General features: G+C 40.9%; 3 protein-coding genes across 5 annotated transcripts in view; 1 reads left to right on the forward strand and 2 right to left on the reverse strand.

Moving 5' to 3' along the window:
* Positions 1-12,344, reverse strand: part of FAM217A (family with sequence similarity 217 member A) — a 30,983-nt gene extending 18,639 nt beyond the window's left edge. For both annotated transcript variants that reach the window (XM_039342727.1, XM_039342720.1), the window contains exon 1: positions 12,214-12,344. Coding sequence is in view for 1 of the 2 variants with exons in the window: in XM_039342720.1 (XP_039198654.1) it covers positions 12,214-12,230 (17 nt within the window). In the remaining variant the exon portion in view is untranslated. The remainder of the gene's footprint in view (positions 1-12,213) is intronic.
* Positions 1-13,506, forward strand: LOC120307721 (uncharacterized protein C6orf201 homolog). Its single transcript, XM_039342766.1, has 4 exons — positions 1-1,298; positions 7,897-8,077; positions 11,869-12,114; positions 12,954-13,506. Exons 1-4 carry the CDS (start codon positions 1,028-1,030, stop codon positions 13,006-13,008), a joined length of 753 nt encoding a protein of 250 aa, XP_039198700.1. The 5' UTR covers positions 1-1,027; the 3' UTR covers positions 13,009-13,506.
* The window catches only part of ECI2 (enoyl-CoA delta isomerase 2), a 25,972-nt gene continuing 17,056 nt past the window's right edge, over positions 12,127-21,042 (reverse strand). The window contains exons 5-11 of one of the 2 annotated variants that reach the window (XR_005556625.1): positions 20,566-20,635; positions 19,179-19,281; positions 18,128-18,248; positions 16,869-16,958; positions 15,926-16,069; positions 12,859-12,972; positions 12,264-12,399 (exon numbers count right to left, since the gene is read on the reverse strand). Coding sequence is in view for 1 of the 2 variants with exons in the window: in XM_039342748.1 (XP_039198682.1) it covers positions 12,244-12,399; positions 15,926-16,069; positions 16,869-16,958; positions 18,128-18,248; positions 19,179-19,281; positions 20,566-20,635 (684 nt within the window). In the remaining variant the exon portion in view is untranslated. Of the gene's footprint in view, positions 12,400-12,858; positions 12,973-15,925; positions 16,070-16,868; positions 16,959-18,127; positions 18,249-19,178; positions 19,282-20,565; positions 20,636-21,042 lie in introns of both variants that reach the window. The other variant, XM_039342748.1, reaches the window with a different exon arrangement.

Raw genomic sequence — 21,042 nt, forward strand, 5'->3', positions numbered from 1 at the left:
TTTGCTCTTCAATAAACTATGACCTGCTTTCTTAAGCAGTCTCCATTTTGTTTATTCCCAGCTTGGACTGGAATCTGATGATGATTTTTCTTTCAACACAAGTATTTTAAAAGAACTAGCATAAATTGGTTTGCTAAAAAACAAAAGCTAGAAAAACATTTCAGTGTTTGTCATGAAATTGCATAAAAAGCTTCTTCCAAAAATTTTTCATCTACTTAATTAGGTCTTTTTTTAATCAGAGCCATGACTTTGCGGAAGAGTAGAGAATGATTTATGGGCAAGCACACGACCAAGGATGTTGTGATCTGCCTGTCTTTTGTAAGACTTTAAAGACTTAGTTTCTAGATGTTCACTTCACCTTCCTTCCCATTACCCCATGTTTTTATTTTTGTTACTTTATGGGAAAAAAACAGTGGTATGATCAGAGCTTAAATCACTGTGGACAGGTTCAAAGGACCATACTCACTTCCATATTGCCCTTATTTAGTCTCCTTCCAGTGTGGACATGTATATGTATGTCTCAACTGAAATCTGAAGTAGCTACACAATCAGAATTCCAAATGAAGTCCTATTTTTATGGAGACATTGTAGGATTTCTCTATGATTATGGAAAGCAAACGTCTTTATTTGTATGATACAACTCACTGGAGGAAGTTAATTTAACTCCAAACAGGATGGGGGGGGGGATCCGTTTGGGAGTAAAGTTAAACCTCTCTGGGTTAATGGGCTTATTCATTTGATCTGGCTTACTCATTGACATGTCATGTTAATTCTTGAAAATCCAGTTAATCATGTCAAGTCAGCAGTGCCATTAAGTATATTTTGATAGTATAGTTTCTGTCTCTCATTGCCTGTGACATCACATTGCTCTTATGACACCCAGATTACATAGTGGTAGGGGCAGGGAAAATGGCTTTTCACCACCAATATAAAGAGTTTGATAGGCAGAGAAAGTCAGGCCATTGTGTTTTATATTGATAACAACTGCTTTCCTTTAAAAACTATTAAAAAATCAATACTTTTCAGGATGTTTTTTTGGAAAAGATCTTGTCTTCCCCTCCCACAACCAGCCAAAAATCACCAAATATTAAGGAAAAGAAGCTTGGCTTCAAGGCTCAGGCCTGTGACAAAATCTAGTTTGAACTTACCATCATTAGTCAACTCTCAGAAGCTGAAACACTGTGATAAGATGGACGAGATAAATGAAGTATTCCTAAAGCTCTCTATGCTTTACAACAATTTACCTGATCCACTGAGAGATATATTGCTTCAATGTGCATGTGAAGATCAACAAAAGTGTAAGTTGTATTACATATATCCATTTTAGAGAATATTTCTACATAAAAATATGTTTGCCAATGTTTGTATAGATTGCAATTTCTCAATTTTAAAGAAACTTGACTACCTGTGAACATACTTGCTTCTTGGGATAGGAAACAGGTGAGGTAGAAAATCTAGCAGGTACAAAGTTTATTTTTTTTAAAAAAAAAATTGATTTAATGGAATCTAAAACCCACTCCAAGCCTGGAGGACTCTGTGTGGTGGTGCACAGGAATGAATAAAATCAGAAAACACAAAATCAAAGTTAAACTGAAGATAAGCATGCCACAACCAGTCAAATGGATCCCAATTCTCCTTGAAGTAAAACTTCTTTATTTCCAAAATATCAGCAAAGTGGTGCCTTTACATACTTTGGAGGGATGGGATGGAAATGTAATTCAATAGAATGGAAACTACCATAGGGGCACTGTCTGTCCCACATACTCCTATGTGCCTTGAATGTGAAGCAGTGGAGAGTTTCAGAAGGCTTCTCTGGATGACTGAAACATATGAGTGGTTTTAGGTCTGATGTAAGTGTTGCCTAGTTTATCCTCCCAATACTGCACCACTTAGGACAGGGGTGTCAAACTGCTGGCCTTCGGGCCAGATGCATCATAGTGAAACCGCGCCCACCCCATTGCCGGCAATGGAAAAAAAGTCGCAACATGTCGCGACATGTCACGTGACGTTGCGAGTTTGACACACCTGACTTAGGACTTTAAAGATAATGACTACAGCAGGATTTTCAGCTGGGTTCAGAAGCCTACTATGTCCCAGTGCAACAGTTTTAATAGAGGCACAATTCTGCACTGGCATCTCCAGAAATGTGTTGAAGCTTCAGAAGCAATTCAAAATTCTGCTCTAAGTAACATTTGGCCTCACTTGACTGGTTGTGGGATGCCTATCTTGAGGCAACTTTTTGCCTTTTGTTGATGCTGGTTATGATGTGACTTGTAACTTAGCTTCTGGATCATCTCCAAAGGCAGCACCATGTAAAGCACATTGTAGTAGCCTAATTGGGCATTCATAGAGGTATGAGATCATGGAACATGAAGATTGGTACTATTGCATTAATTTGGGGGTAAGGCAGATGCAGTTGTTATTATGGAGTTCATATCGACTCTAATTGGATATGGCTTAAAGCAAAACAATACTATTTCAAAATTGCATTGTTGTAGTTTTTATTTGGCTGACTTGGATTCTGAGATAGCGACTGCATTGAGTTTGTTTGGCCTGTCATAAGAGCTAACTTCTTAATAACTGCACTCTGAAAAATTGTATCTACTTTTAAATGCTAGCTTGAAGAAGAAAAAATAATGTCTGAAGTGGGATAAAAAAGGATTATATTTCAATAAAATTAATCTTCTCTTTCAAGGAGAGCTTTTAATAGTGCCCAACTGAAAAATCCAATTCAGTGCTTTGGAAGAAAAGATTAAGAGGTTTTTTTTAAAAAAGATTTAATAGCAGAATAAGAAAGAAAATATTTGAAATTAGACTGAAAAAGAAAATGGAGAAACCAACAGCAAATGACATTGAGTTATTTATTTTTTAATTGAAGGCTCTAAAAAGCAAGTTACTATAATCCTTCCTTTCCTGTTTTTAAATCTTATTTATAAATTATAAATTTAAGTTAGTTAAGTGCAGGTTAAAAAATGGGTCTGTTTCACATTCATCCTTAGTATATAATAAAAAAGCTATCATACAATTAAATGTAAGGGCACGTCCCTTCCTCCCTTCCTTTCTGTCACTCTGAGCAGTCAATAGCATATCAGCCAATTAAACATTCAATACAATTAAAAACCTGTTTTTTTTAAAGAATCAAGACACCCATTTTCAGTTTGTGCCAAAGGCACAATGACACAATTTAAAAAATGTTTTAACCAGTGCTTTTTCTGTAAGAAAAACAGTGCCGGAACTCACATCTTGTTAATCTTTTATTTACCTTTCACATGTAGTCAATCACTGTACACATACCCACACACGTCAGCTGTGTAATGAAACATAACGGAGCACACGACTACATGACCAATCACAAGCCGAGCAGTGTCACAAGCCAAACAACTGGACGAAATATGCACGTATTGGACTCGACACACAAGCAGCCCGCATGCACCATTTTAATGATTTTGCCTCCGATCTACTATGCTTGACAGGGAGATTCAAGTCCATGTGGACCAAACATCAAATTTTCAAGTTACTTTTAAAACTTGGAAAATCTGTCAAAAACAGGTGCCGGAACTTTGTTCCGGTGAGTTCTATGACAAAAAAAGCACGGGTTTTAACTTATTTTCAAAAGACTAGAAATGTAATGCTGTACTTCTAGAGCAGGGGTAGTCAACCTTGGCTCTTTTATGACTCGTGGACTTCAATTCCCAGAATTCCTGAGCCAGCTTTTCTAGAGGCTGGTAATTCCATAAATTGGAGGGCTACTGCTGAAGGGACTTGCCCTCTTGTTCACACCTGATGTACCTCTGAAGTGGAGGGATTGTCAGCAGGTCATTCTGCAATGAATAAATTGGGTGTGTAAATTCTACAATGGCAAGCAGATATATGATATATATATATATATATATATATATATATATATATATATATATATATATATATATATATATATATATATATATATGGTGAAAATATAAACTGAACACCAGGGTAATAAAAACTGTAAAAGTTTTTAATAAATTAAAACTATAAAAGTTTTAAAAAGCGCCAAGCTTTCGCCGTCACCTGCCGGCATCCTCAGGGCTGGCGCGCCAGAGAATGAGAAGGTCTTTTATAGGCGTGTCAAGGTTTGCGCCCGGCTCCTTGATCTTGTTATCGGGCCTAATTGGTTCAGCCGTGTGCAATTAACTTGTACTTCTTTTCTCTTTTTGGTTGCATTTTTATCCTCATCCATCTCCAATTCTCCCAACTCCGGATTAGCCAGATGGCAATTCCAGTTATTTCGGTTGCCTTTATGTTCTGACCTCCCCTCAGGCTCAGGTAGTGCACATTCCACGTTCCTTTCTCCACCGTATCTTGTCCGGTTGTTACTTTTAGAATGGCATTCATTTCCGGTCTCAATACTTTCGTTTTTAATGTGTCCGTCATCCTGATGATCTCGTAAGTTGCTATGGGTCCGGTGCAGCGTGGGGGGGTATTCCGCAAGGTGGAGGGGTCGTCTCTTATTCGTTGTCATGCCCAGCTGTCTTGCGCGTGTCCTACTCCGAGTACTCAGTCCAGGGGGTGTGTGTACAGCAATCAAGCCGCGCCCCTCCTGGTTGCAGCGCTCTTCCTCAGTTCTCCCCTTTTTTACGTTGTTAAAAGCATTCGCGTGTGTTCCATGGGAGTCCTCAGGATCGTCGGGTAGGGGGTGTGACGGCTCGATCTCCCGCACCCTGCCGCTCTCCGATATTCCCTCCTCCTCTATAACGGTGTGTGAGAGTTCATCGTCAACCACCTCCCGTGGTTTGTCCTCATTGGAGCTGATCGTTCCGGCTGCACGAGGGGGTCTTCTCCTCCTTTCCGGACCAACCGTGATGTTTCTTTTGATGTGTAGGCAGGCCGTTATGTTTGGCGGTTCACCCGCACTTCCACCTGCCGTATCTTCCCTCGTCTCCTCTTTGCTGTCAGGGGTCCGGACCTTGGTTCTTATCACCCCCCTGATCCTCTGGGATTGCAGCAGTCTCACGGGGGTGGTCGAGGTATCTCGCGATTGCTTTTCTTCCTCTGAATTACACATGATTTGTTGGGTAGTTCGGGTGCTGCCCAAGTTGTTATTGGGCCATCGGGGGTGTTGCTGCTGATTATTGGCACTCCATGATCTTAAGGCCAAATAGGACGGACATAGGTCAATATGCCTGTTAATGGACTTGCTGTCCGAGAGCCATGCCTCTCTAAGAAGGCGGCCCCCTTTGGTACTATCATTTGCCAATACACTGACGCCACTAAAGTTAAACTTTAAAGTTAAAGGAACACCTATGGGGTCGCCGATCTCCAGTGTGGTTGCAGAGATGGTACTCCAGCAGCTAGAACACATAGCGATGGCCCAGCATCAACCAAAATTTTGGGCCCGCTATGTGGACGATACGTTTGCGGTCATTAAGAAACGACACAAGACTGACTTTATGGGCGTCCTGAATTCGGTATACCCAGACATCCAATTCACCATGGAGGAGGAAGATCAGGGCAGTTTAGCATTTCTGGATGTATTAGTGCAGCGCCAGGTGGATGGATGTCTAGCTACCAGGGTATACCGAAAACCAACATGTACAGACAGGATTCTCCACTTTGGGAGTAATCACCCGATGGCCCATAAAGCCAGTTGTGTCAGGACGCTATTCAAATGGGTGGAGACACACTGCAGCACCGTCAGAGCTAAAAAGGAAGAGAGAAACTACCTCTTCCAAATATGTAGACGTAACGGCTACCCGGCCAAACTTATTAACCAGTTCAGGAAATCACCTGGACTCCGGAGTAACCCCGTATCTCAAGAATCCATGCCTCAAGCCACCACACGCATTGCCCTCCCCTACATCCATAATGTATCAGAAGCCACAGCTAGGATCCTGGCACCATATAAAATACAGGTGGCCCATAGACCCAACCAAACACTGCGGGCGGCAATAATGCGCCCTAAGGACCCGCTCCCCAGCATCGAAAGATCGGCAGCCGTCTATAGGATTGACTGTATGGACTGCCAATGCAATTATATTGGGGAGACTGCTAAACGCATTAAGACCAGGGTCCATGAGCACGAATTGGCAGTGAGAAGGAGAGATTGTCACTCCCAAATATGGGCCCACACGGTGGATCTGGGCCATAAGTTTAACTTTAGTGGCGTCAGTGTATTGGCAAATGATAGTACCAAAGGGGGCCGCCTTCTTAGAGAGGCATGGCTCTCGGACAGCAAGTCCATTAACAGGCATATTGACCTATGTCCGTCCTATTTGGCCTTAAGATCATGGAGTGCCAATAATCAGCGGCAACACCCCCGATGGCCCAATAACAACTTGGGCAGCACCCGAACTACCCAACAAATCATGTGCAATTCAGAGGAAGAAAAGCAATCGCGAGATACCTCGACCACCCCCGTGAGACTGCTGCAATCCCAGAGGATCAGGGGGGTGATAAGAACCAAGGTCCGGACCCCTGACAGCAAAGAGGAGACGAGGGAAGATACGGCAGGTGGAAGTGCGGGTGAACCGCCAAACGTAACGGCCTGCCTACACATCAAAAGAAACATCACGGTTGGTCCGGAAAGGAGGAGAAGACCCCCTCGTGCAGCCGGAACGATCAGCTCCAATGAGGACAAACCACGGGAGGTGGTTGACGATGAACTCTCGCACACCGTTATAGAGGAGGAGGGAATATCGGAGAGCGGCAGGGTGCGGGAGATCGAGCCGTCACACCCCCTACCCGACGATCCTGAGGACTCCCATGGAACACACGCGAATGCTTTTAACAACGTAAAAAAGGGGAGAACTGAGGAAGAGCGCTGCAACCAGGAGGGGCGCGGCTTGATTGCTGTACACACACACCCTGGACTGAGTACTCGGAGTAGGACACACGCAAGACAGCTGGGCATGACAATGAATAAGAGACGACCCCTCCACCTTGCGGAATACCCCCCCACGCTGCACCGGACCCATAGCAACTTACGAGATCATCAGGATGACGGACACATTAAAAACGAAAGTATTGAGACCGGAAATGAATGCGATTCTAAAAGTAACAACCGGACAAGATACGGTGGAGAAAGGAACGTGGAATGTGCACTACCTGAGCCTGAGGGGAGGTCAGAACATAAAGGCAACCGAAATAACTGGAATTGCCATCTGGCTAATCCGGAGTTGGGAGAATTGGAGATGGATGAGGATAAAAATGCAACCAAAAAGAGAAAAGAAGTACAAGTTAATTGCACACGGCTGAACCAATTAGGCCCGATAACAAGATCAAGGAGCCGGGCGCAAACCTTGACACGCCTATAAAAGACCTTCTCATTCTCTGGCGCGCCAGCCCTGAGGATGCCGGCAGGTGACGGCGAAAGCTTGGCGCTTTTTAAAACTTTTATAGTTTTAATTTATTAAAAACTTTTATAGTTTTTATTACCCTGGTGCTCATTTTATATTTTCATTATGAATATTCCCAGGGTTCATATTTTTAACCTTTTTAATCTCATATATATATATATATATATATATATATATATATATATATATATATATATATAATACATTATGTAATAATGATGTAGCTGGAGTTGCGCTTTGTAAGACTTAAAAGTGATGGCTAGTATTTTGAATTGAACTTGGAAGCTGAGTGGTAAGCAATATAGTAATTTCCAAATAGAAGCTACCCTGTGCTGGTAGGATTGATGTCCAGCACTTTAGTCAGCTAAACTTCCTGTGCTGTGCCAGCTGTAGCTTTCGGATTGCCTCCAAAGGGCAGCCCCACGTAGAACATGTTACTGTATCCAGCCGAATGGTGACCCAGCTATTCCAAACAAGACCAACAAAGGCACAGTTTAAAGGCCAATAATAAGCAAACCACCAGAGTATTTTAAATTGTAGACAATTCTCCCCTTCTCTTCAGGTTATAAGGTTTCCTACTTTGACAATTTCTCGATGAATCTGATACCTAAAGAGGCATATTGTTCGCCACCGCCAAATCATATGCCTCTAACAAAAAGAAAGGTTTCTAACCAGATTGCCAATCAACCTAGAGCTTTTGGAGTGTATAGAGACGATTTGCCATTAGCAACTATCATTGCAAGGTAAGATACAAATAAACAATTCTTTTTATCATTGCATCTCCTATACGCCATTCAGTCTCTATTGTTCTTTTTCTCTAAGTTTCTTCTTTCACCTGTTACTCCAAATCCCTATTACTTTGCTACAGACAATTTATTTTCTAATACCAAACAATATTAGAGAAACAGGATTTACTAACCTCTACAAAATATAGTATGACAAGAGTAGAGAATATTGATGTACAGCTTAGTGTTGAACTGTTGTGTCTGTGGTGTTTCTCTATGATTGGCTGTCTTTCTGCAGCGTTCATTACCAGCTAAGTATCAGCATCAGGGCGTAGAAAAATAAAGTTTGCTGACTGTTTACATGTAGTAGCTTGCCCTGCCAGTCTTGGTTGGAATATAGATTCTTCCTTGAAATTTCCTTGATTAAAGGACTATTTCTTCTTTCATTGTTTATCTGGGCTATTTTTTGTTTAATCAGATGCTGGTTGTTAAGGACAATGTTATTTGACTTTTTTTTCTTGACTTTTGGTTTTATCTTTTAAATGGTGCTTTATTTGTCTGTTGATGGTTGATTTATCACAATACAAAACTCTGAAGAATTCCTAACATTTTTGGTTTTGAGTGATATAGACGTTTCAGATTCTTCCTAAATTCACAGAGTTAATGAGTAGTATAGTGACTGATGATATCTTGAGCAGATATGCCTATATTAACATCAAGGCCTAATCCAAGAAAGATGAAGAAATGGTTAACGGATAAAGCTAAAAAAAGAATTTCATTTCTTTGCAGGATGAATAGGTTGGGGAATTGGTATGATGACAACAGTAGTAGATATGGGGAATGGATAATATTTTGGATCATAACATCACTAAGATATATACAAACAGGTCAAAAATAAGAATACTGTCACATACCGTTGTTTATTTTAATGGGTCATTTTAGTAAAACAGAATTGTATGTAAGAGCTTTGCAATTATGCTGGCTATTAAAAAATGAAGTTGTCCAATAGTCTTCCTCTTTCCCACAGAACCAGTCTGTCTTGGAATCTTAGTCTCAGCCCTCCAAGTCTTTTTTTTACAGCTCATAACAATACTTTGTAGGCACTGGGGGAAGAAAGGTTGTGCACTTCAGGAAGAAACACGCCTGGTAGTGGCCCCTTTAATATTTACCTTACTGTTAACATGGTGGGTCTATCAGCAACAATATGGCCTGTTAGGTTGAGCTGCCTCTTGTTCCAAGCAGCACTATCTTCCAGAAACTTGACTTAAAGCATTGAAGTGAGTAAGGCAAACCATAACAGGATAAGTCAAATTTTCACCAGGAAAATACTACATGTAGAAAGAGTCCTTCCTTCCTTTTTTCTGCATGTGATCTCAGTCTCGATCATACATCCATACTTATTCTTAGCCAATGACAACCTTGTTTGCGCCTTTTGTTCTCACGTTATTTTCAGTTTTTACTGTTAAAGAAGCCACCATGGAAAAAACCTGGGATATGTTCTTGGCTCTGCAATAAAATCTGAATGGCATATGTGCCAGCCATAATTTGTTTTTAAACCGTATTCATATGACATACTAATATGTCATAAAAACTGTGCAAAATACATCAGAGTATAATGAAGTTGTACAGGTAGTCCTCGAGTTACGAATGTAATGGAACCTGCCCATTCCATTAGTAACTCGTGGCAGTGAATCTCGTACCTCGAATGAGATTACTCCCTGCTTTCGCCCATGCATTCGCTAATTGAATGCGTGGGCGAATGCGTGGTTCGTTAACCACACATGAGGTATCTCAGGGTGGGGAAGGTCATGGAGGACCTAGTGATGGAACAGACTCCCAAGGCCTTCCCGGCCCACCAAGATACCTCGTGCTTCCCCCCCCCCTTCCTGCCACGCCAGACTCACTTATTTTACAAAAATTCTCTCTGCTGTGGTTTCTTTCCCTTTGAGGGAGAGACAATGGCTTGGAAATGCTTTTTGCGCTAACAATGGAAACTCCTGGGTGCTGTAATATCGTGCGAGTTCAAAAGAGATCACGGCCCCAGAAACTTCCATTCTGGGAGGGGGGGGCGGAGTATTTGCTTGCCTATGGGGCAAAGCATGGAATCTGAGTCAACCGGATGCAGGAACCAATACTGTCCATGGCCTGGGTGAGCTGCTTGCTCATATGTGCTGGCCTTAGTTTGAGGGCAGGAATGAAGCCTTCAACTGAGTGTGGAGGCATTGTGGGGCGAGTCCCCTTGCACCTGCATCCAAGCTGCTGGTGGGGGCAGCCACATGAGCAGCCATGATTTCCCCTCCCTCCCCACCCAGCCCGCCCTACTCCTTGCCTGACCAGCCGGTAGCACAATCCTAACTGCTTTCTCCTTGTCATTCTCTCAATTCAAGCGGCGGCAGCAGCTTGAGTTTCTCCATTCTGTCCGAAAGAAAGAAACCGGAGGTGCAGAGCAGGATTGCTCTCAAGAAGACGTGGGTGCGCTGCTCAGTCACGTGCCCCGACTTATTGAGAGAAATCCTGCTCTGTGCCTCCACTTTCTTCCACTTGGACAGAGTGGAGAAACTCAAACCACAGGTGGTGGCGGGGCAGCCACCTGAGTGGCCATCTCCCCTCCCCACCCAGCCTGCCCAACCTACTCCTTGCCTGACCGGCCGGTAGTACAATTCTAACCCTTCTTCTCCTTGCCGTCCTCCCAACTCAAGCAGCAGCAGCGGTTTGAGTTTCTCCACTCCGTCCAAAAGAAACCGGAGATGCAGAGCAGGATTGCTCTCAACAGGAAGTGGGTATGCTGCTCACTCATGTCCGCTGATGTTATTGAGAGCAATCCTGCTTTGTGCCTCTGCTTTCTTCCACTTGGACGGAGTTGACAAACCCAAGCTGCTGCCGCTACAATAGTTTTTATCTGAACGGAGACCTGACAGAGATTGGAAGCTCTGTGTGACTGCCAATGGGGCGCTTCAGAAACAGAGAGGACGCTCTGTTTCTGAAGTGCCCCACTGGCAGTCACACGGGGCTTCCAATCTCTGTCAAGTCTCCATTCAGATTAAAAGTGTTTCAGCGCCTATGGGGCTATTGAAAACGCAGGGATCTGCTGCATTTCCAAGGGTCCCCTAGGCACTCAAACACCTTTTGTCCGAAAGGAGATCTTGGGGAGATGGGGAGCTCAGTTTGTGAGCAAATGCAATGCTTGAAAACGCAGCGAATCGCTGCTTTTTCAAGCATTCAATTTGTACACAGATGGAGCTCCCCATCTCCTCAAGGTCTCCGTTCAGATAAAAAGTGTTCCGGTGGTGGAGGAAAGGAGTTTTTTTGGGGGGGAGGGGGAAGTAGCACAGAGTTTATGCCGAAAATGAGAGTTTCTGTGGTCCATGATCTTGCAAGAGTTCAGGCTCCTATTCTCTGCAAAAGAAGATGGGTGCCTGAACTCGTGCAATATTATGGCATCCAGGAGCTTCCATTGACTCACCTCTCCTTCAAAGGCAGAAATCGTGGCAGAGAGGAGAGGGGGAAGCAGTTGTGGGGAGCGGGGGGGGGGGGAATAGGATGAATGTTGCAGAGCCTCTGCAGTCATTTGTAAGGGCGAACAACTGCCATGGTGCTGCAACATTTATAATTTTCGGATTTTCTCATAAATACTAGGAGGCGCTTATCGCGCAACTTCAAACGAGCGTTAAGTGAACGCTCGTAACTCGGGGATTATCTGTAAAGTATTAATCCTTGTTGCATGCATTTGAAAAACAAATATTTGATAATCTTTTTCTAATACAGATAGTGCCATTATTTTGTTTTTTGTTTTCCTTTCTCCACAATAGATGGATACCAAAGACCATGACATTTCAATATGATCATCAATCAGCTGTTCAAGAGCTTGCAAATTTTGGTGATATTGAATCTCTTATCCCTTGTGGAAGACAAACAATCATTGTCACATTCAAAGAAATTCATTCTGCGTGCAAAGCAGTGAGTGCTTTCCCGCCTAATGGCCCGAACAGACATCTCCAGTGCATTTGGCATCATAAATTCATGTCAAAATACAAAATTCTAAAAGAGAAAAAAAGGTAAGCTCTAGCCAGAATGTAGGGACCATCTGGATATATATATATCCAAGGTATTCATTTAATGACAATTTTTGTAGTAAGGGAACAGAAGCAACTTACAGCAATTTATTTTGCATGATTGGGTAGGGACTAGAGTTTTGATTTCTTCTGCATGAAGCTCATTACAGCATTCATGCATTCTTCAGATAGCCATCTTTCGATGAGACATTCACATTCTTGAGAATTAACTTCGTAGAGCTTCTCTTTTTCCATGTTTCGCATTAGCTGCTTGGAGACTGCCAAAGTCTGAAGAGGTAAAGAAATAAACAACATCTGGTTAACATGGACCACAGCAAGCCCATTTGCTAACCCAGGATCAAGGAGAGGATTTAAGTCAGGGGTTCTCAACCTTGGCAACTTTAAGACTTGTGGACTTCAACTCCCAGAATTCCTCAGCCAGCTTTGCTGGCTGAGGAATTCTGGGAGTTGAAGTCCACAAGTCTTAAAGTTGCCAAGGTTGAGAACCCCTGATTTAAGTAGAGAGCTAGAGCACAAAGTCAGGGCCTGCCTTCTGTCTCCTCTCTGCTCAACCATTTTCCCTTCAGCTGATTTCCAAACCCCCCCAAAATCCCAAGTGATGGATGTAGGGAATAATTAGGTGCTTATTTCCCAAATTTCTATGCTGCATAGCTTTCTAGGGCAAGAATACGGTTGGATCACAAATTTACTTAAAATTACATGCATTATACATTAACAATGACAAACCTGGTTATTGTTTCATAAATGAAGCAGATTACATGATAGATTTTATCCATATGTTACTGAAGAAATTATAGTGGAAATTGTCTTTCTGTTTATAGATGGTCAACAGCTGTCCCTCTACACACAAGTGAAAATCAGCAAGAAGGTAATTAGGACAAATAAAATTGGTCATTCCATATCTTTCTGCCTCTAATACTCATTTCTCTCAGTATATGTTAAAATCATCCACAATACAAAAAAAAAATCTCATTTGTTTAGTGTCAAAAACTGCTGTAAAAGCTTTTTTTTTAATGAGATCTGTATTCTTTAACATAAAGAGTCTTTCATATAAAGAGTCAAGCAGCTATAACTATGGTTTAAATGCAACAGATTTCTAATTGCAATTCTCTTTGCCTCCACATACATACAGTCTTTCTCTATAAATACTTAGAAATAAGTTATAATTGGTTCTAAGAGATTTAAACCAGATAGGGCTGTATAGAACTGTAGCATGGATATAATTCATGGTTTGTTTCAAGGGTAAGATACATAGGCCAGTGGTGGCGAACCTATGGCATTGGTGCCAGAGGCGGCACTCAGAGCCCTCTCTGTGGGCACGCGCACCGTCGCCCCAGTCCTAGGCCTTCAGCTGGGTTTTATAAAACCTTTTCACTTTAGGCCTCTGCCGCCGTGTGCAAAAAAAAAAAAGTTCAATTAGTCAATTTCAACTTCTTGCGGGAAAAAAAAATCTTGCAAAGTTGGAATTTATTGATTGAACTTTTTAGTCCCACCCAGTCTGCTGTTACCACCCCAGCCATGCCCACCCAATGGGCCACACCCAGCCAAAGGGCCACACCCACCCAGCACTTGACGATGCATAATTGGGTTTTGGGTTGCAGTTTGGGCACTCAGTCTCTAAAAGGTTCGCCATCACTGACATAGGCCATGATTATGTCTGAAAAAATGTTAACAGACACAGATGCTTGTTAAATGGATAGTTTCAAGCTGTCACTATTATATACCTTATAGAGTTCCACAACAGAGAGATATAGCGTAAGTAAAATAATTTCTGACTGGGAAAGGATACAAATTCAGATATTTATCCACAAGTAGGATTTGCAACAAAATAAATGGGCAATATTTTTGTTATATTTATTATATTTCTTTCCTATTTTGTTGCTGGATCTCTACAACTTTTTCAATGTTCTGTGGGTACCAAGCTAATTCAGATTCAATGAGATGATTAAGGAAGTACCCTTACATTCCTTTCCTTCCCCCCCTCCCCCCGTTTTCTAGTTTATTTATTATCTTGCAACTTTCTTCTGGGCTTCCTTATACTTTCCCTCCTGTGAATGGATGATGGCATTAGGAATGTACGAAATATTCCAGTCTTACAACATTCCAAAGAAAACACACATGGCTCCAAGAACAAAACATTTGTTTCAAGTGGTGTCATTTCAAGTATACAATTTGTTCTGAAGTTCTTACAGGTAGTCCTTGACTTACAACTGTAATTAAGTCTGGAATTGCAGCCATAAGTCATTGCGGTTGTAAATGGAGGTATCACGTGACCAGATTTGAAGTTACAACTGTTTTTTTTACAATCGTCATTAAATGGAGGCCACAGTTGTTAAACAAATCTACTCCCCCAATGGGCATCTTATGCCAGAAAACAGAAGTAAAAGCCGGAAATCAGCAAAAAATATTGCAAATTATGATCATATGATTGTGGACCACTGCAAATGGTCATAAAAGTGAGCCAATTGTCAAGTGCCTAAAATGCAGTCTTGACCATGGGAGGTTTGTGACCCTCTCAGCTACAAAAACAGGTCATGGGTAGCTCTGGAAAGGTTTGTTGTAACTAACCATTTTTTAAGTGACTAGTTGTGAGTTGAGGACTACCTGTAATTTGTCCTTTTGTGATTAGGGGCATTTATTCTTTCCAGTTCAGCCAGTATGGCCACAGGAACCTGTCATGTTCCTGCTGCTTCTGGTTTACCTTGGTTGGAATAATATGGGATTGGAATATTAAGAGAAAAATAGAAGTTTAGCACAAAAAAGTTTGCTTACAGCTCCATCCTTGCTGGTATCCCTGGTTAAGTTATGGCTGTTGATATTTTATAAGCTGTTTACCGACCTCGGTAGAATGGAAGGCTGAGTCAATCTTGAGCCCCATCAGGATCGAACTCCAGGTTGTGGACAGAATTTGCCTGCAATACTGCATTTAACCACTGCACCATCAGGGCTCTTACTCATAAGGTTGCATAGACCAGGGCTTTTCAACCAGTGGTACAGGTACCACCTGTGGTACACTGGCACCTGGCAGGTGATATGTAACCATCTTAGAAAAGTGGCAGCGGGGGAGGGGAATGAGCTGAACCGGTGGCAGCACTGCACAAGCCTGAGCGAGAGATGGATGGAGCTGCAGGGCTGTCAGGGCTCAGCGGAAGCGCCAGGATCAGCCCTTCTTTGGGGCTGTCAGGGCTCAGTGGAAGCACCAGGATCAGCGCCAGGCTCCAGCTGGAGCTCGGCGCTGATCCTGGCGCTACTGCTAAGCCCAGAAGAAGTGCCGATCAGCTGGAATGTTGCAGCATCTCCAGAGTCTTGTGATTTACATTCAAATGCTTGGCAACTGATTCATATTTATGAGGGTCACAGTGTCCCAGGGTCATGTGAAGTGACCAAAACCTGCTGCAACCACCCAGCAGACAGGGGGAATAAAAACCAAACACCCCCACCCCCACTTCCAATCCTCAACAGAAATGCTCACAACAGTGTAAACCTCAGACAGGAAGAAGAGCACCACTGGGCGGCCAGGCAGGTATCTTGCTTGGCTGTGACTTGGGGGGGGGCACTTTTTTCAGTTCAGTCAAACAGTCACTAAGCAAACTGTTGTAAGTCAAGGACTACCTGTACTTTATCACTTTTTTCCTTTTTTTTTTTGTCATCAAGTTTTTGACACCTTGCTAGGCGACTGGTGGTACTCGGATGTTGCCATATCCTAAAAGTGGTACAATGGATGAAAAGGTTGAAAAGCCCTGGCATAGACATAAAGACTAATAAAATACTGATCGGTTGCTTTTTGACTAACCTTTTTGGGAAGATTCACATAAGCCTTCAGTCTTGCCCACACTTCTTTTTGGAATGTACTGTCAGGAAAAACCTCAGTCACAAGCCCCTGCGAACAGGCTTCTGCAGCAGTTAGCTTCTTGTTGAAAAGCAGCATTTCAGTGGCCTGATTAAATGAGAAAAGAAACTGCTCATTCTGACTTTCCACTAATTCTAGTGCATTTGTTACACATAACAAATAGAGCAGTGGTTCCCAACCTGTGGGTCGGGACCCCATTTGGGGTCGAACAACCATTTCACGGGGGTCGCCAAACAACGCAGTCTGTCATTTTTTTCCCCCCTTTTCCTTAGCTGTGCTACTCCCTTTTATTCTATTGGCTTTTGAAAGCCAATAGAATAGACTCTCTTGAATAGAGTCTAATTCTATTGGCTTTCAAAAGCCAATAGGAATTGTCCAAGCTGTCTCTGCCCTGCTGAGCCCGCCAAAAGTCCCATTCTGCACCAGTTGAGTAGTCCTCGACTTACGACCGGTTGAGTAGTCCTCGACTTACAACCCGTTGGGGGGTCGCGGCATTAAAAAGGTTGAGAACCACTGAAATAGAAGAACCATTCGGTATATCATTCATCAACTATCTTAAGGTTCAGTCACTGGCATATACCCATGACTTTGATAGGCAGAGCAGGGGTAGGCCATTTGGACATGACTGATCAATATGTGATTGTTATGTGGTAAGGAAGTTCCCCATGATATTATTACAGCTTTAGTATATTTTGGTCACTTAACTGTTCTGAATATTAAAATGTTATTAAAATACAGTCCTGATCATGCCCCATATGGCACATAAGTGCCCATCATTACATAAACTCATCCTGTTCTTCATTTTTAACAAATATTTCTTCTTGAACAACATCTAAGAGAAATTTTCTCCAATTCAATCATCAAGCAGATAAAATGTACACATTACCTTAGTTACCCCCATTATTTTGGGAAATGTGTATGAAGAACATCCTTCTGGACTTTGACCCAGGTTGCTAAAAGGAGTAAAAAATGTAGCCTGTGGGGGAAAGAAATATTGTCATCGTAGAGACTTTATTTTTCCTTAGAAGAAAGAATATAGCCATGTCATCTTCAAATGATATGATAAATATTCTTGTAACACTTAGCTCTAGCTGTGAACTTCTCTGATCCAGTTACAGTACAATAGGTATCTACAACAAGAGTAACTTTAATATGCACTGGATATTGCTGTATTTACAGGTTTTGTGTACAAGTGGCACAACTCTTATACTGAGATGTGTAAGATTCAATGATTCAGGGATGGACTATTATATGTCAAATCTTCTTTGAGCCATGCTATTCCAAATGGAAACTGGCAGTTTCCCTAAATTGGTTTAAAGTGCCCCTTGAAGTAAAAATTCTACTCAAATAAAGTAATATTATGTTCTTTAAACAAGAATTATCCACAATATTGATGTTATATAACGCTGCTTAAATGAAAAAGAAATAGTGTGATGGTCATTACATCTCTGTTATTATTTGATGGTGACGCTCCCTTGTGTTACAGGATGAGGTGCACATATGAAAACTGGAATTTTCTTTGTAGGAGTGTACTCTTCCAAGTTAAAGACTCTTTTTTTTCGGAGAAACCAGATGGTGGAGGCAAGGAAATTGCCATGTAGGCAGGGAGAAAAAAAACCATCCCTCTGCAAGCTGGCAGTGTTAAGAAATGAGGTATATAAGACAAAGAGTAAGAAAATCAAAAACAGGGTTGCATGAAGATGGAAGGAGAGAAGGTCTTTCAAGTTCTGCCAGAGATCTGCCAGTGAGAGAGGTACCTGGATGAGTAGGAAACTTAAGACAACTTATCAACAGGAAGGATTAGGGGACCTCGGCAACAGGCAAACTAAAACAGTACTGAAAAGGCACCCTTAGACTAAGTAATAATACAATGCAAGATCCAGGAGGTTCAGATGCAGGAGTTTGAGTTTTCTTTTTTAATTCCATGCCTATCGGTCTATATTCCTGCATTCCAGTATGACAATTTTCAGTAAAAAAAATACATAATTCAGTTTTATGGGGGGAAAAAAACCATATCTAGGATCTCACTATGCCATACCTTTGTTCTCCAAGTAGGAACTTTGTATCCTGAACAAATAAACGCTATTCCAACAAATGTCTCACAATAATCTAATGTTAGGGACAGGATTCAGGGTGAAAACTTACCCTGTCACTAGCATATACGATGTCAAACAGCCCAAGCAGAGTTACAGAGATCCCAACAGCTGGTCCATTTACTACAGCAATTAATGGCTTTGGAAAATCAATAAAATGTTCAACAAACTTTCTGCAAATAGAAAGGAACGGGAAACAATTTCCAAACAAGATAATATTTTGGAATGTCACAATACGTGACCAATTTTTCTGAAGAAAAAAAAAACCCTAACAATTTATTGGATTAAATTGTTCTGTGAGGTGTAAAGTGCCTTTGGTTTTACTACTATATCATTCTATTACGAAATGGGTGAAAAGTGCATCAGAAGATTTTGTGTAAGAAAAGTCTTGGTAATAATTAACTTATTTCTAGATCGAGATGTACAAAGTATTTGACAGATAATTCTGTGCTATGCACACAGAAAAGAACTAAGATGTTCATTTTGAATAATGGAAACTGGCTTCCTTATAATCTATTATTTACTTAATTGTTTGTATCTCATTTTGGCAGGTATTTAAGAGATAATTTGAGATAATACCTTTTCTTCCAAATTGTAAAATATTCTTGCGGCAGAAATATTTCTTAATTATTATTTATTGTTTGCCACCCATCTTGCCTCAAGGCAACTTACAACAACAAAAACAATAAAACCATGCACATACATATATCTAATACAAGAAAAATAAAAATAAAAAAGATAGGGAGAGAACAAGATGTAATTGACAATAGAAAAAACAGGAAAAAAAATACAAGACAGGTATTTATTGATGCAGAGGCTTCTGATAAAAACTAAACAGAAGAGGACGCTCTTTCCAGTTCTGATCACCATGCAACACTTGGTGCAATGATTTTCTATATTAACGTTATGTGCTGCAGGCATACAATTTTTATACTATTCAAGTATATACAAATGTGATTAAAACACTAATTTATCTATAGTTACAAGTCTATGCATATTTATCTATTGAGGAGGAAGTAATTGAACTTGATAGGTCTTTTTTCTCCTTATCATCCATTGTATATATTCATTATACATTTTAACAAAATGAAACCAAATCATACTTGAGCATTGCTCCACTATTCTTTGCAGACTCTTCCAGTCCAGCAGGTGAAACCTGGGCAAAGTTATTCAGGTCATTTCCACTACAGTAATAGTCCCCATTACCTATGTAGAAGCAAATTTTAAAAAAGAACAAAATTAATATACGTAGTCCTCACTTAATGGCCACAATTTGGACCAGCAGCTCTATTGGGACCGTACCCAACTTATGTTAGTTCCTCTGTGGTCATTACGCAAATCACCCGTGGTTGTTAAACATGAGGTCATATGACCACAACTTGAGGCATACAGATAGTCCTTAACTGACAAACAAAATTGAGCCCAAAATATCCATTGCAATAGCTACCTATAAATTCTAGGAATGCTCATAAATCTGCCTTTTCAGTATCTTTGTAAATTCAAACAGTTGACAAATGAAGAAGTTACTAACAGAGGACTGCCTGTGTTTGTATTACATTCAAAAAGAGCACTCTAGGCAGAACTAATCAATTTATTTTGAACAGGGTTCAGGATTAATTGAAGATTATTACACCCCACTGAAATCAATGGATTATTAACTTTACTTATTTATTTTTAATCCCACCTTTATTGCTTTATAAATAACTCAATGTGACAAACATATATGACGCCCCTTCCTTCTCCTATTTTCCCCACAACAACCCTGTGAGGGGTATTGGCTGAGAGGGTGTCTAGTCCAGAGTCACCCAGCTGGCTTTCATGCTTAGCTCTTTCCAGAAATCAGTAGTTAAATGGGGGCAATAATTTTGGCAGCAGTATGAAGCACTATCATTCTGAAGAATCTTAGATGCTGTTATAGCATATGTAACTATTACATCTAGAAAACATATTCTCCCCTGCGCTAACTCAAACTTGATTGAACAAGATAGCTTTTTGAATTGCTTTAAGCTCCTCCAAAGAGTAAATTCTAGTAATACCCCTGTCATCCATCCATCCATCTGTTTCAGCTTTCATCAACCTTGCCAAGCAGTCAGATTGGTTGTCCATCATCCACGTGCATCACTGATTCCTAATGTTTGTTTTAATGGTACAGTCAGTTTTTTGTGTATTTTCAAACCAACCAATTAGCTCTTCCTACTTACTTGCTTTCACTCTTCTGATAGCTGTTATCACTGAAATAGCCCTATTCCTCATGATTTTGCCTGTTTCTTATTGCCTTTTCTCCTAGGATTCTCTTTAATTTTTCAACATGCTGTCCTTCTGAAACCATTTTTAAACCTATGAAAATCCAACTATCCAACATCTTCACTTCTTTATTGTCAACTGTAAATTCACTATGCATACAGGCTGACACAATCTTGTGTGTTGTTGTTTTCCTAATATTTAACATTAGCACATTAAATTTTCACTTCCATGGTAAAAGCTAATTACCTGTAAGAACTGTTAGAACAGAATCATCATTTGCGGCTTCCTCAAGCGCTTGCATAATTTCATTGTACATCTGCAGAAGAGAATTAACAAACGAAAATAAATTCCCATTCTATAATTCAGAAAGTTAGAGGAAAAATGTTGGTAGCTACAACTACTGAATCCCCAGATCATCAATATCATCCAAAGACTCAAAAGAACAAAATCTTTTTTTTAGATCTACTGTAGACACAGAATGTTTCCAACCAATAAAATTGAGAATAATGAACAATACAGAATATCAAATTGTGCTTTCTTTGTGTTTTAGAATATGTAACATTTTTCTTATATGACAGAAATGGAAAGGTACCATGACCTTTGCAATGAACACATCCTTTCTTTTGACTATAACATGATGCAAGCTTCTGGTATGTAGATGACCACAGAGTCGAATTCTGTCAGTCAGATATTTGTACAAAGGCAATAAAATATAAAGCGCAA

This window comes from Crotalus tigris, unplaced genomic scaffold, assembly GCF_016545835.1.
Source record: "Crotalus tigris isolate CLP2741 ecotype Arizona unplaced genomic scaffold, ASM1654583v1 scf7180000017551.9496454, whole genome shotgun sequence".
NCBI classification, from domain to species: Eukaryota; Metazoa; Chordata; class Lepidosauria; order Squamata; family Viperidae; genus Crotalus; species Crotalus tigris.